This window comes from Schistocerca nitens, chromosome 2, assembly GCF_023898315.1.
Source record: "Schistocerca nitens isolate TAMUIC-IGC-003100 chromosome 2, iqSchNite1.1, whole genome shotgun sequence".
Classification (NCBI taxonomy): Eukaryota; Metazoa; Arthropoda; class Insecta; order Orthoptera; family Acrididae; genus Schistocerca; species Schistocerca nitens.
In genome coordinates this window covers 598,536,331-598,549,793 of record NC_064615.1, presented here as the reverse complement: position 1 = coordinate 598,549,793, position 13,463 = coordinate 598,536,331, and the positions used below count along the sequence as shown (strand labels likewise).

The 13,463-nt window shown below is 38.6% G+C and overlaps 1 protein-coding gene and 1 non-coding gene across 4 annotated transcripts in view; both read left to right on the top strand.

The window, feature by feature from the left end:
- Positions 1-9,935, top strand: part of LOC126236671 (thialysine N-epsilon-acetyltransferase-like) — a 58,984-nt gene extending 49,049 nt beyond the window's left edge. For all 3 annotated transcript variants that reach the window (XM_049946155.1, XM_049946156.1, XM_049946157.1), the window contains exon 6: positions 9,233-9,935. In XM_049946155.1, coding sequence (XP_049802112.1) covers positions 9,233-9,421 — 189 coding nt within the window. In that variant the 3' untranslated portion in view covers positions 9,422-9,935. The remainder of the gene's footprint in view (positions 1-9,232) is intronic.
- On the top strand, positions 7,551-7,623 carry Trnaa-cgc (transfer RNA alanine (anticodon CGC)). The gene has a single exon. It is a non-coding gene; the product is annotated as a tRNA-Ala (tRNA).
- Positions 9,936-13,463: the final 3,528 nt, after the last annotated feature.

The window sequence follows — 13,463 nt, the reverse complement described above, 5'->3', positions numbered from 1 at the left end:
ACTATTGCTCATGTGTACACACACACACACACACACACACACACACACACACACACACACACACACGGAGGGGGGGGGGGGAAGAAAAGAGAGAGAGAGGGGACAGGGCCGAGGGGGGGGGGTACTTCCTCACTAAAAGAAGTGTACTAGTGTCAAACATGGGTCTTAATTTGACAAAGATACTTCTGATTATGAATTCGTGCAGTACAGTGTAGAATTGAAGTGAATCATGGACTGTGGGAGAACTGGAAATGAAGAGAATCAAAATGATTGACAAGATGTGAAACAAAGAGGTCCTCCTTAGACCTGTGAGAAAAGTAATATGTAAAAAACACTAACTAGAAGAAGCAATAGTGTGATACGATATGTAGGAAGACATGAGTGATAAAGGTATAAAAATTGTAGGGACAGGCAGATATTAGAATATGTAGAACAAATAATTGAAGATATTGCTTGTAGGTGTTACTCTGAGAAGAATATTGGCAAAAGAGAGATCATGGTGAGCCGCATTGAACCAATTGGAAGACTGGTTACTAAATTAATTAAAAAAAAACCTTCCTTAACAAATTACTCATATGTATAAAAAAGTTTGAACTTTTAATTATTTTCTTTAATCAATGACTATTCAGCAGAGAAATTGATTAATTTAAATAATTTGCTACCTGCAAGTTTGTTTCATTCATTAATCAAACAATGTACAAACCATCAAGTATTTGTACTAATATTTTCTTAAATTATCCTTAAACATATCTTACCAAAGCCTCTCAACATAAATAAGAGTGTGAAGTATAATTCTGGAACCTGATGCCTGCATATTACTAATTATCCCATGATCATAATTGATTCTCCTGTATGCATTTTGATGAGGTCTTGTCGGTTTTAAATAGTTGGCCTTATTTCACTTTTTATTTCTGTCTTGAAAACTACAGTTTCCAACATAACAGTTATCAGATTCTCAGCTATTCCAATCGGTATTCTGTTGCTCTTAGATTTGTATCTCATGACACTTTTAGTCTTCTTTAATGCCACTTTTGCTGAATTGATCTTATTAAGTTTCTAAAACTGGAGTTTTTTTCCAGATGATGCTATTAGTCATACTTTTCCTCTTGAATTGGCTTAAGAAGAATCTTCTACTCTATAACTGTAGGTATTTCTGTCATCTTGTCATAAGCATCTATTTTTTGGGAGGGAAATTTGGTAATGGAAGACTTGGTGCCTTGCATTTGTCCATTTCAGCCAGCCTTAACAAATGGAAATAATTGCTATGCAGTCATTCTAACATGTCCTGGCTACCTTCTTTTATTTTTGAACTAAACTTTTCTGTAACTCTACATTATAATATATTCCTGTTTCACGTTTTCCCCCACCAATTTTCCTTTTCTCATTAATGGCAGTTATTTGTTTTTATGTAAATGAAAAGGGTAGATCATAGATGATTACTTTTTTCACTCTTTTTTTTCTTTACTGTTTTAGCCAGTTTTAATTCATTTAGCAATCAATCACAAAAAGTATTTCTTTTTTCTATAACTTCATTGCTGCTACTACAGTAAAGGCAAATCACAATAATATAAATGTTTGCATGTTATCAACAATGTACTCAGATACTGTAGCTTTTCTGCTTTCACCTTAGTGGGAAAAAAGGCTCAGTGTCAAAACGTTAGCTTCCCACTACTGTTGCAGTTGTAAATCTGACACATTGCTAACTCTTCCATATAGCTAACTTGCTCTGTGTGGACTTGCATGTATCAGACTATTGCCAGTCACCCTAGTAGCTCATATACTCATATTAGGAAACAGCTAGGCAGATTAAAACTGTATACCGGTCCAGAACTTTCTTTCGTAAGCATTGCTCTTACACCTGAGCTACCCAGGGCAACTCAAATCCTGGGCTCATAGTTTCACTTCTGCTGGTACTTATCTCCTCCTTTCCAAACTGGAACCAGTCTGCTAGACTTTGGCTGAACTATTTCTCCACAATATCCTTTCTTCCAGGCCTACTTGTCTTGCTAAGTAAGAAGTAGAACTTCTGTGAAGTTGGAAATAAAGAACAAGGTACTGGCTGGGAGTACTAGATGACCTGATGCCCAACGAGGAAGGTTTCAATCAGTGTGGCCCTATTATCATCCACAAAGAAGAATAATAGAAATGTGAGTGTTGGAAGACAGGGAAAAGTGTGTGTAAGAGCAACTCCATGGGGAATGAAAATAGCCACAGTAGTCACACACAGAGTGTCAGAAGTTGGCATAACTTTTTAAGTCTGTTGAAAGAGTACTACCTCATGTGCATTATTACTTTTAGGACTGTATATACACTGATGGAAAAAAAATTCACAACACCAAAAAAATAAGTAATGTAGAGTAATGAAATTTCAGGAATACATTTGTCTAGGTAACATATTTAAGAGATTTACATTTCAAACTCAAAGGTTAATGTAAGTGTGAGATAAGCCATTGCAAATGTGAAATACTGGTACATTAATAACCAGTCTAACCACCAGAATGTTGAGTGCAAGCATGCAAACGCCCATGCATTGTGTTGTACAGGTTCTGGATGTCAGTTTGTGGAATGGAGTTCCATGCCTGTTGCACTTGGTTGGTCAATGCAGAGATGGTTAATGCTGTTTGTGGATGACACTGGAGCTATAGTCTGATGATGTCCCATATGTGCTTGATTGGAGACAGATCTGGTGATTGAGCAGGCCAAGGCAACATGTTGACACTTTGTACAGGATGTTGGGTTACAACAACAGTACGTGGGCAAGTTTTGTCCTCTTGGAAAATACCCCTGGAATGCTGTTCATGAACTGCAGCACAACATGGATTGATTCATCAAGCTGACATACAAATTTGCAGTCAGGGTGCATGGGATAACTACAAGAGTGCTCCTGCTGTCATACGAAATAGCACCCCAGACCATCCAGCGTGTCGATGACGCAGCAGGTTACTTACATGCCCTCAACTGGCCTCCTCCTAACCAACACACAGCCATCACTGGCACTGAGGCCGAATAAGCTTTCACCAGAAAATACAACAGACTTCCACGCTGCCCTTCAATAAGCTCTCGCTTGATACCAGTGAAGTCACAAATGGCAGTGGTTTGGAGTCAGTGGAATGCACGCTACATGGCATCTCGCTCAGAGCTGTCCTTGAAGTAACCGATTTGTAACAGTTTGTTGTATGGGCCAACTGTTGTTCACATTGCTGCTGCAGATGCATTGATGCACCAGAACCATACACCAAACACAATGATTTTCCCTCTTTGTAGATCGCCAGCTGGAGTCTGGTCTTCTTGTGGCCATACATTCTCATGACCATTGCTGCCAGCAATCATGTCTTTTTGCAGTATTGCAGAAGGAAAATCCAGCGTCTTGTAGCCCTACTACATAACCTCGTTGAAACTTAGTGAGGTGTTGATTTGGCATGTTTGTCACCTTAAAGGCATTCTTGAATAATATCAACTCACCTCGTTCAGTCTCAAAGGTAACTAACGCTCACTATGGTTACAGCATGTGTTTAAAGCAAACTTGATTTACATCCTTATAGTGATGCTACTAGCACCCCTCTTATGCGGCTGCCGTGAAATTTGAATAGACATTATTGTTCAGATATAGAAACATGTCTGCCAACTTCCATTTATGTTGCACAACTCCTTCTTGGTGTTGCAATTTTCCCTCATTGTCAGTGTACGCAAGTGTATTAGTATCTGTAAGGGACTTACAGACACATGCTCAGTAAAAACATATGCTTCCTACTTTTTTGGAAGTTTGAGTGTATGTACTCCGTGTTTAGTTTTTACTAACTTGAGCTTGTATTGTCTTGCATTTCCATTTTGTTAATTTCTTTAAACATTAAAGACATAATTTGTAGCAGAGTGGTTTAGACCAGACAACTATTCTGTTTGACAATGTGACAAGTCTTTTCTTTCATTGTATTGGTTTTCTGTTCTCTAATAAATTATTCTCCCTCTGTCCTCCTATCGTCCTCCATTCACCGTGCGTGTGTAGTTATTATGAATGCTCGTGTGTTTTTGTGTATTAACTTATCCACTACTTGCTATGTAGAAAATTGCCTGTCTTCTTTTGGTTTAGTATATTGCTTATTTGATCAAATACACAAAAGTTCATTAATGAGATGTGTATGAAAGCAAAGATAATACAAAATTGTTGTATAAAATTGTGTAATGTGAGAGGTAAGGTGTAAAGGGGAAATTAAAGCAAAATTGTTTCCTTATAGCCTGGCCACTTGTGGATAGAGTATCTACAGTGACAAGAATTCCCATGCCCAGTACGCTGAAGATTCCACAGAGGCCTTCACAGACAGGCACTATCCCCCAGACCTACTCCGCAAACAAATTTCATGCACCGTATCCTCAAGAGGTCGTCGTTATCAGGAGAAAGAAAACTGGCGTTCTACGGATCGGAGCGTGGAATGTCAGATCCCTTAATCGGGCAGGTAGGTTAGAAAATTTAAAAAGGGAAATGGATAGGTTAAAGTTAGATATAGTGGGAATTAGTGAAGTTTGGTGGCAGGAGGAACAAGACTTTTTGTCAGGTGATTACAGGGTTATAAATACAAAATCAAATAGGGGTAATGCAGGAGTAGGTTTAATAATGAATAAAAAAAATAGGAGTGCGGGTTAGCTACTACAAACAGCATAGTGAACGCATTATTGTGGCCAAGATAGACACAAAGCCCATGCCTACTACAGTAGTACAAGTTTATATGCCAACTAGCTCTGCAGATGATGAAGAAATTGATGAAATGTATGACGAGATAAAAGAAATTATTCAGGTAGTGAAGGGAGACGAAAATTTAATAGTCATGGGTGACTGGAATTCGTCAGTAGGAAAAGGGAGAGAAGGAAACATAGTAGGTGAATATGGATTGGGGGGAAGAAATGAAAGAGGAAGCCGCCTTGTAGAATTTTGCACAGAGCATAACTTAATCATAGCTAACACTTGGTTCAAGAATCATAAAAGAAGGTTGTATACCTGGAAGAATCCTGGAGATACTAAAAGGTATCAGATAGATTATATAATGGTAAGGCAGAGATTTAGGAACCAGGTTTTAAATTGTAAGACATTTCCAGGGGCAGATGTGGATTCTGACCACAATCTATTGGTTATGAACTGCAGATTGAAACTGAAGAAACTGCAAAAAGGTGGGAATTTAAGGAGATGGGACCTGGATAAACTGAAAGAACCAGAGGTTGTAGAGTGTTTCATGGAGAGCATAAGGGAACAATTGACAGGAATGGGGGAAAGAAATACAGTAGAAGAAGAATGGGTAGCTCTGAGGGATGAAGTAGTGAAGGCAGCAGAGGATCAAGTAGGTAAAAAGACGAGGGCTAATAGAAATCCTTGGGTAACAGAAGAAATATTGAATTTAATTGATGAAAGGAGAAAATATAAAAATGCAGTAAATGAAGCAGGCAAAAAGGAATACAAACGTCTCAAAAATGAGATCGACAGGAAGTGTAAAATGGCTAAGCAGGGGTGGCTAGAGGACAAATGTAAGGATGTAGAGTCTTGTCTCACTAGGGGTAAGATAGATACTGCCTACAGGAAAATTAAAGAGACCTTTGGAGAGAAGAGAACCACTTGTATGAATATCAAGAGCTCAGATGGCAACCCAGTTCTAAGCAAAGAAGGGAAGGCAGAAAGGTGGAAGGAGTATATAGAGGGTTTATACAAGGGCGATGTACTTGAGGACAATATTATGGAAATGGAAGAGGATGTAGATGAAGATGAAATGGGAGATAAGATACTGCGTGAAGAGTTTGACAGAGCACTGAAAGACCTGAGTCGAAACAAGGCCCCAGGAGTAGACAACATTCCATTAGAACTACTGATGGCCTTGGGAGAGCCAGTCGTGACAAAACTCTACCATCTGGTGAGCAAGATGTATGAGACAGGCGAAATACCCTCAGACTTCAAGAAGAATATAATAATGCCAATCCCAAAGAAAGCAGGTGTTGACGGATGTGAAAATTACCGAACTATCAGTTTAGTAAGTCACAGCTGCAAAATACTAACGCAAATTCTTTACAGACGAATGGAAAAACTGGTAGAAGCGGACCTCGGGGAAGATCAGTTTGGATTCCGTAGAAATGTTGGAACACGTGAGGCAATTCTAACCTTACGACTTATCTTAGAAGAAAGATTAAGAAAAGGCAAACCTACGTTTCTAGCATTTGTAGACTTGGAGAAAGCTTTTGACAACATTAACTGGAATACTCTCTTTCAAATTCTGAAGGTGGCAGGGGTAAAATACAGGGAGCGAAAGGCTATTTACAATTTGTACAGAAACCAGATGGCAGTTATAAGAGTCGAGTGGCATGAAAGGGAAGAAGTGGTTGGGAAAGGAATGAGACAGTGTTGTAGCCTCTCCCCGATGTTATTCAATCTGTATATTGAGCAAGCAGTAAAGGAAACAAAAGAAAAATTTGGAGTAGGTATTAAAATTCATGGAGAAGTAGTAAAAACTTTGAGGTTCGCCGATGAGATTGTAATTCTGTCAGAGACAGCAAAGGACTTGGAAGAGCAGTTGAATGGAATGGATAGTGTCTTGAAATAGTGATAAGATGAACATCAACAAAAGCAAAACGAGGATAATGGAATGTAGTCAAATTAAATCGGGTGATGCTGAGGGGATTAGATTAGGAAATGAGAAACTTAAAGTAGTAAAGGAGTTTTGCTATTTAGGGAGTAAAATAACTGATGATGGTCGAAGTAGAGAGGATATAAAATGTAGACTGGCAATGGCAAGGAAATCGTTTCTGAAGAAGAGAAATTTGTTAACATCGAGTATAGATTTAAGTGTCAGGAAGTCGTTTCTGAAAGTATTTGTATGGAGTGTAGCCATGTATGGAAGTGAAACATGGACGATAACCAGTTTGGACAAGAAGAGAATAGAAGCTTTCGAAATGTGGTGCTACAGAAGAATGCTGAAGATTAGATGGGTAGATCACGTAACTAATGAGGAGGTATTGAATAGGATTGGGGAGAAGATAAGTTTGTGGCACAACTTGACTAGAAGAAGGGATCGGTTGGTAGGACATGTTTTGAGGCATCAAGGGATCACAAATTTAGCATTGGAGGGCAGCGTGGAGGGTAAAAATCGTAGAGGGAGACCAAGAGATGAATACACTAAGCAGATTCAGAAGGAAGTAGGTTGCAGTAGGTACTGGGAGATGAAGAAGCTTGCACAGGATAGAGTAGCATGGAGAGCTGCATCAAACCAGTCTCAGGACTGAAGACCACAACAACAACATCCTCATACACCCCTAATACTCCCAAGAACCAGCTGGAATGGGGCAATGGGACACCATCATCATCATCCCAGACCGTAGCGACCGAGCCAAGTCCTTCACGAGCCAAGTCCTTCACCAGGGCTTTGACTACCTATCATAAGTCCCAAAAATAAGGGACATCCACCCACCACTTCTAAAGTGGTATTCCATTGCTTACCCAGTAACATCCTTTTCCATAGGGGTGAAGCCACCCACCGCTCCTAAAGTGGTATTCCATTACTTATACAGTTACATCACCGAGCGAGGTGGTGCAGTGGTTAGCACACTGGACTCGCATTCGGGAGGACGACGGTTCGATCCCGTCTCCGGCCATCCTGATTTAGGTTTTCCGTGATTTCCCTCAATCGTTTCAGGCAAATGCCGGGATGGTTCCTATGAAAGGGCACGGCCGATTTCCTTCCCAATCCTTCCCTACCCCGAGCTTGCGCTCCGTCTCTAATGACCTCGTTGTCGACGGGACGTTAAACACTACCCACCACCACTATACAGTTACATCCTTTTCCATAGGGGTGAAGACACATGACCTGCCCGACCCACTCACCCTGCACATACTACTCTAGTCCTGTCACAGACTTATCCTATCAGGAGGGGGGCCACCTGTTAAATAGCCATGTCGTATACCAGCTCCATTGCAATTTCTGCACAGCTGTTGCACCACAAAATAATATATTTGGATTAGCTGTGTGAAAAGTAAGACATCTTCCCTGGTAATGCAAAAAACCATAGAAAGGCAGCGTATTGAGCAGTGCCCTAGTAGTCTGAGGCATTGAACCATTGGGCATCAACGCAACAAAATGACATCATAGGGAGAGAGGTGCCGTCATTGTGGTGACCACATACTATCAAGCAAGAAGACCTATCAGAGCTCAAGAGTGCTCATTCAGGAAGCTGACAAATTGGAAGATGCTAGCCAGCATCTCTGAAGAGTGAAACTTGGCAGTATTACAGCTGTGGCTAGGTTTCTTCAGGAAATGACTGAGCAACATGAGCAGAACAAATGAAACCATTTGCCAGCCAATGGCGACACCCAGCTACTACGACCTGTTGCTTTTTTCGGGTGAGGGTGCTGCTATTGAAAAGGTACTGGCCAGCAGACTCTGATAATTATTTCCAATATCAGACCCTCATTCACAGGTGTTCTCAGTCACTGATATCCAGCTATGAGGAGCTTCTTTTCTCCTTGTAACCACCTCACCCAACACACTCCTCACCCATCTACATGTTGAATTGCATTCCACATTTTTTTGGTTCAGCTGGCACAATGCAAGTTTGTGTGTGTGTGTGTGTGTGTGTGTGTGTGTGTGTGTGAGAGAGAGAGAGAGAGAGAGAGAGAGAGAGAGAGAGATGCAAACTGTAGTTCATTAAGAGATTCAGCTGAAAGCTATAGGTATTTTCATTCTTTTTGTGTGTCTGTTGACATTTAATGCTTCTACAGTTTGGTGGGTTGTCTACTTTTCTAAATTATTTATTACTTAGGATGTTTAGCAAACATGGGACTGGCCACTGGAAGAAAGAAGAAATTTTTAAAGAGCCAGTCAGTGAAAGTATAAATACTTTGTCATTTTGAAGAGCAAAGTTTTTACAGTGTTGTGCAACACTTGTTTTCTAGGGCACCAGAAATTTTTTTTTTGTTTCACATCAGTGTAAAGCAAACAAATTAGAGAAGGTGACAGCTCCATAAAACAGTTTCAGACAATTCAAAGGCATCAACTGCTCAGGCCCTGGAAGTATGTCTTTCTGCTTTTACTTTTGCCCACATTCACCAACTATCGTTTTATAATTTTCAGCTTGTGTATGAAGTTACTGTTGCTATCATATTTCTTAGAATCTTTTTTTTTATTTCCCATAACAATAATCATCACATCAAATTTAATTTTGTTCGAAGTGTTAATATTCTTATAAATTTTGATGTACATTTCAGAAAGCATGTGAAACAGGATGCAGCCGAATGGATTTCGTTGTTCTTAATTGGAATCCAGCACAGGATTTTTACAAACGAAAAGGTGCAGTTGACCTTACTTCTGAACAAGGTTGGCACTATTTCCGGCTCAACAAAGATTCAATGGAAAAATTAGCTTATAAGAAGGATAAGGGAGAAACAGAGGACTAACTTTTTGTGTGGCAGTATGCTGCGTTTTTCCTATGCAGTTCGCACTAGCTGATAAATCAGCTTTATTTTTTGTATATTTCTTTTAAGAACATTTGCAGTGACTTACTATAACTAGAGGCAAATTGTTTTACAAGTTTTATGCTTGTAGCCTTATCAGTCATTGCAAATAGAAATCTGTGTAAGTCAGAATTTTAGATAAACTGTGATTGTAATGATTCTAGTGAGTAGATGATAAAATATTATAATTCATCATGCGTGAGAACTGTCACTATGAAGTGTACCAGTGTTGAGACTTGTGTGTTTTTGATACTGCTCTTATTTGTTTTGCTGTGATACTTTACATATTAGCTGTTCTAAGAACATATCTTATAACTACGACATGTGATATGTGTGCATAAATTGGAGGTTCAAGAAATGGGAAATACTGAAAGATGTTTTGTTATTTTATCACTTGTATATTACTATTCATGTATACAAATAGTGAAATAAAGCAAATTCTTTTAAATAGGAAAAACTGGAACAAATGAAGTTACATGTTTAATATACTGAAGGCAGTTCCCTGTCTTGTGCCAAAATCTGCTGTTACTGAAGAAGCAGTTTAGAGAGCATTGTGCAGTCTTTGTTTTAAGCAAAATACATACATAAAATTTTTTATGAAGTAACTGGACATATCAGGAAACTAATGTCTTTATGATACAGTATTTGCTTGATGTCCAGAAAACTTATGTAGGCCTGATCACTACAATATTTTTTTCTTCCCAGATGTAAAAACCAGAACTGCTTTCTTTGCCATTAATGGGCTTATGTAGAGGAGAGATTAAAATTTAACAAATAAGATTACCTGGAATAAAGAATTTTTATTCTTTAAACATGATTATCAAACTGACACTTCTAAAAATGTTTTGTTACAAACAGGTGAGAAAATTTGCTCAAATGGTTCAGAAAAGAAAATATAACAGTAAATTGAAGAAGTGCACAGAGGATATTTAGTGAAATTAAAATTAATCTCATATTGCCATCTGAAGTAAGCAAGATCATTGCTCTAAAAAGTAAAAGTTTGTAAGGGGGTAGAGAATATCTCAAAATAAATAAATTTGTCACTATAACATGTAACATTCTTAGTCATTTCTGTAATGCATAATTAATTTAGGTGTTTTCCCAGAGATTAAGATATTTCAATCACTACTGCCCAGTGCCACTTGTTGCATCATTTTCTAAAATTTTTGGGAAGGCAATGTACTCCAGGGTTGTTACCAACCTGTTTAGTAAAGGGGTACTTACCCAGTCACAGACAGGATCCCAAATGGGCCACTCCACAACAACAGCTATTTATACATTTGCTGAGAATATAATACAATCTTTAAATGATAAAATATACAGAATGGGATCTCCAAGTTACTGAAGGCATTTTATTGTGTCAATCACAATATTCTTATACAGAAATCAAGTTTTTTACAGAATATGTAGTTCAGAATAGACATTATTTTAGTCCTTATTTATTAAACAGAATGCAGAAATTTACCTTATGCTGTTAGAATAATACAAAAGGGTAGTGGTGGTGGGGAGAGGGAACTACAATGGGAGTCCCACAGGGTTTAATCACTGGCACACTACTATTCTCACCCTTTGTTAATGTTTTACAATTTTATTTGAATCAGGAGGCTTAATTAAATGTGTTTGCAAATGATACAAACATTGTCGTGAAGCTGAACGAAGTAGCATCAACAGACAAAACAGTGAAATGATGTTTTTGTGAAAGTTACTGTTTTTGCACAAAATGGTCCATCTTTAGAACTCGAGAATACGTGACTCATCCAGTTTTGTACTGTCAACAATATCTCATCCCCTATTAACCTAGTGTACCACTATGAAATAACAATCAAGGAGGAACATTCGAAGATCTTAGGTGTGATTACTGATGAAAACTTAAACTGGAAAAACAAAAAGATAGCAGATTTGCTAAAACACGTAGGTTCAGCTACTTTGCATATGTTGTAGAGGACAATATGCTAGAATAACTCCTTGGTCAGGCAAAAAGTATTCAATGTACAAAACAAAGTAATTAGAATTGTGCATGTGGAGTTCATATATACACATTTTGCAGGCCAGCTCTTTCGATAGCTAGGAATAACAACCACAGCACCTCAGTACATTTATTCTCTTACGAAATTTGTTACCAACAACTTATTTGAGTTTGAAAGTAACAGAGCTATTTGCAAGTACAAGGGTGGTTTGAAAAGTTCTCAGAATCACCACGAGAGGTCAGTGCTAGTGCAACGAGTTCTTCACGTGATATTCGATGGACTGTTGCCTGTAAACCCGTGCCACATCAGTTCTCTTGGAAGAGAGCTGTGGCGGTGATGCAGGTCTGTTGTCGTTCCTGAGTAGTGACTTGCGAAGACGGAAAAAAAAATAAATAAATAAATAAATAAAAAGAGAGAGATTCTAGAAGTTATTAAGTACCTCATAAAGAAAGGTATGAGAACAAAGGACATTCATGCTGATTTCCAGAATACACTAGGGGGTCTCTGCTCCTTCATATTAAACTGTTGCCAAGTGGACAAATGAATTTAAATTTGGTCAGGAGAGCTTAGATGATGATCGGCACAGTGGTCGGCCAAGATATGTCACTACTCCAGAAATCATTGCAAAAGTGCACAAAATGGTCATGGAGGTTCGCCAGCTGAAAGTGCGTGAAATTGCTCACACTTGCCAGATGTCAACTGAAAGAGTATATCACATTTTAACTGACGAATTAAAAATGAAAAAATTATCTGCAAGATGTGTGCCATGACTTTTGATGCTGGATCAAAAACGCTTGAGACTGGACGTATCAGAACAATGTTGGTTCCATTTTAGGAGAAATGAACAAGATTTTTTCCACTGGTTTGTGACCACAGATGAAACTTGGGTGCACTACTATACCCCAGAGACGAAAGCAGTGGAAACATGCTGATTCTCCGCCACTAAAGGAAGCAAAGACAATTCCTTCGGTGGGAAAGGTCATGGTACCAGTGTTCTGGGGTGCGAAGGGAATTCTGCTTGTAGATTATCTCTCCACTGGGCAAACAATTACTGGAGAATCCTTTGCTAACCTCTTGTACAAATTGCAACAGAAGATACGTGAAAAACGGCCAGGTTTATCAAGGAAGAAAGTTATCTTCCATCAAGACAATACACTCCCACACACATGTACCGTTGCCATGGCAGAATTACACGAACTAAGGTATGAATTGTTGCCACACCCACCTTATTCACCTGATACGGCTCTGTCAGACTTCCATCTCTTCCCAAAACTGATTTTTTTTGTGGATGAAGATTCACTTCAAACGAAGAATTGATAGCTGGAGTTCACAACTATTTTGCAGGCCTGGAGGAAACTCATTTTTGAGATGAGATCAAAGCTTTGGAAAATCGATGGACCACGTGCATTAATCTACAAGGAGACTACATTGAAAAATTAAAAAAGTTTCAGTGATGTAAGTACTTTTTTCCTATTGCGTTCTGAGAACTTTTCAAACCACCCTCGTACAACACTACAAGAAAAAATATATCCTGATTACCCTATAATGAATTTGGGACAGTAAAGGGGTGAAATTTGGAGCTATGAAACTCACTGACAATCTGTCCATGGAAACAAAATACCTGACAGAAGTTTTTTCAAACACAGATTACAGACATTTCTCTGTAACAATTCCTGTACTGTAAAGGAATTCCTTGAATAGAAACAATTTGTCATTTGTATAGAAAAAGATCTGTAAATGGCCAGCATGCAGCTATATAATTTTTTTTGTTTGAATATGTATTCCATGCTTGCACAGTTGACATGTTCCACACAACAACATTTACTGTGACTGATATATGGAATGCATTACTTACTTTCAAAACCCAGAAAGCACAACATACGAGGTTTCTGGCATTTAAGTAACCCTATGAGAACACAGTGAGAGAGAGACTATCAGAAAAAGCCATATTTATATGGATTTTGTGATACCGTCTTAACAGTGAGGCAGATCAACTACAGTGTGAACTTTTTTGTGGG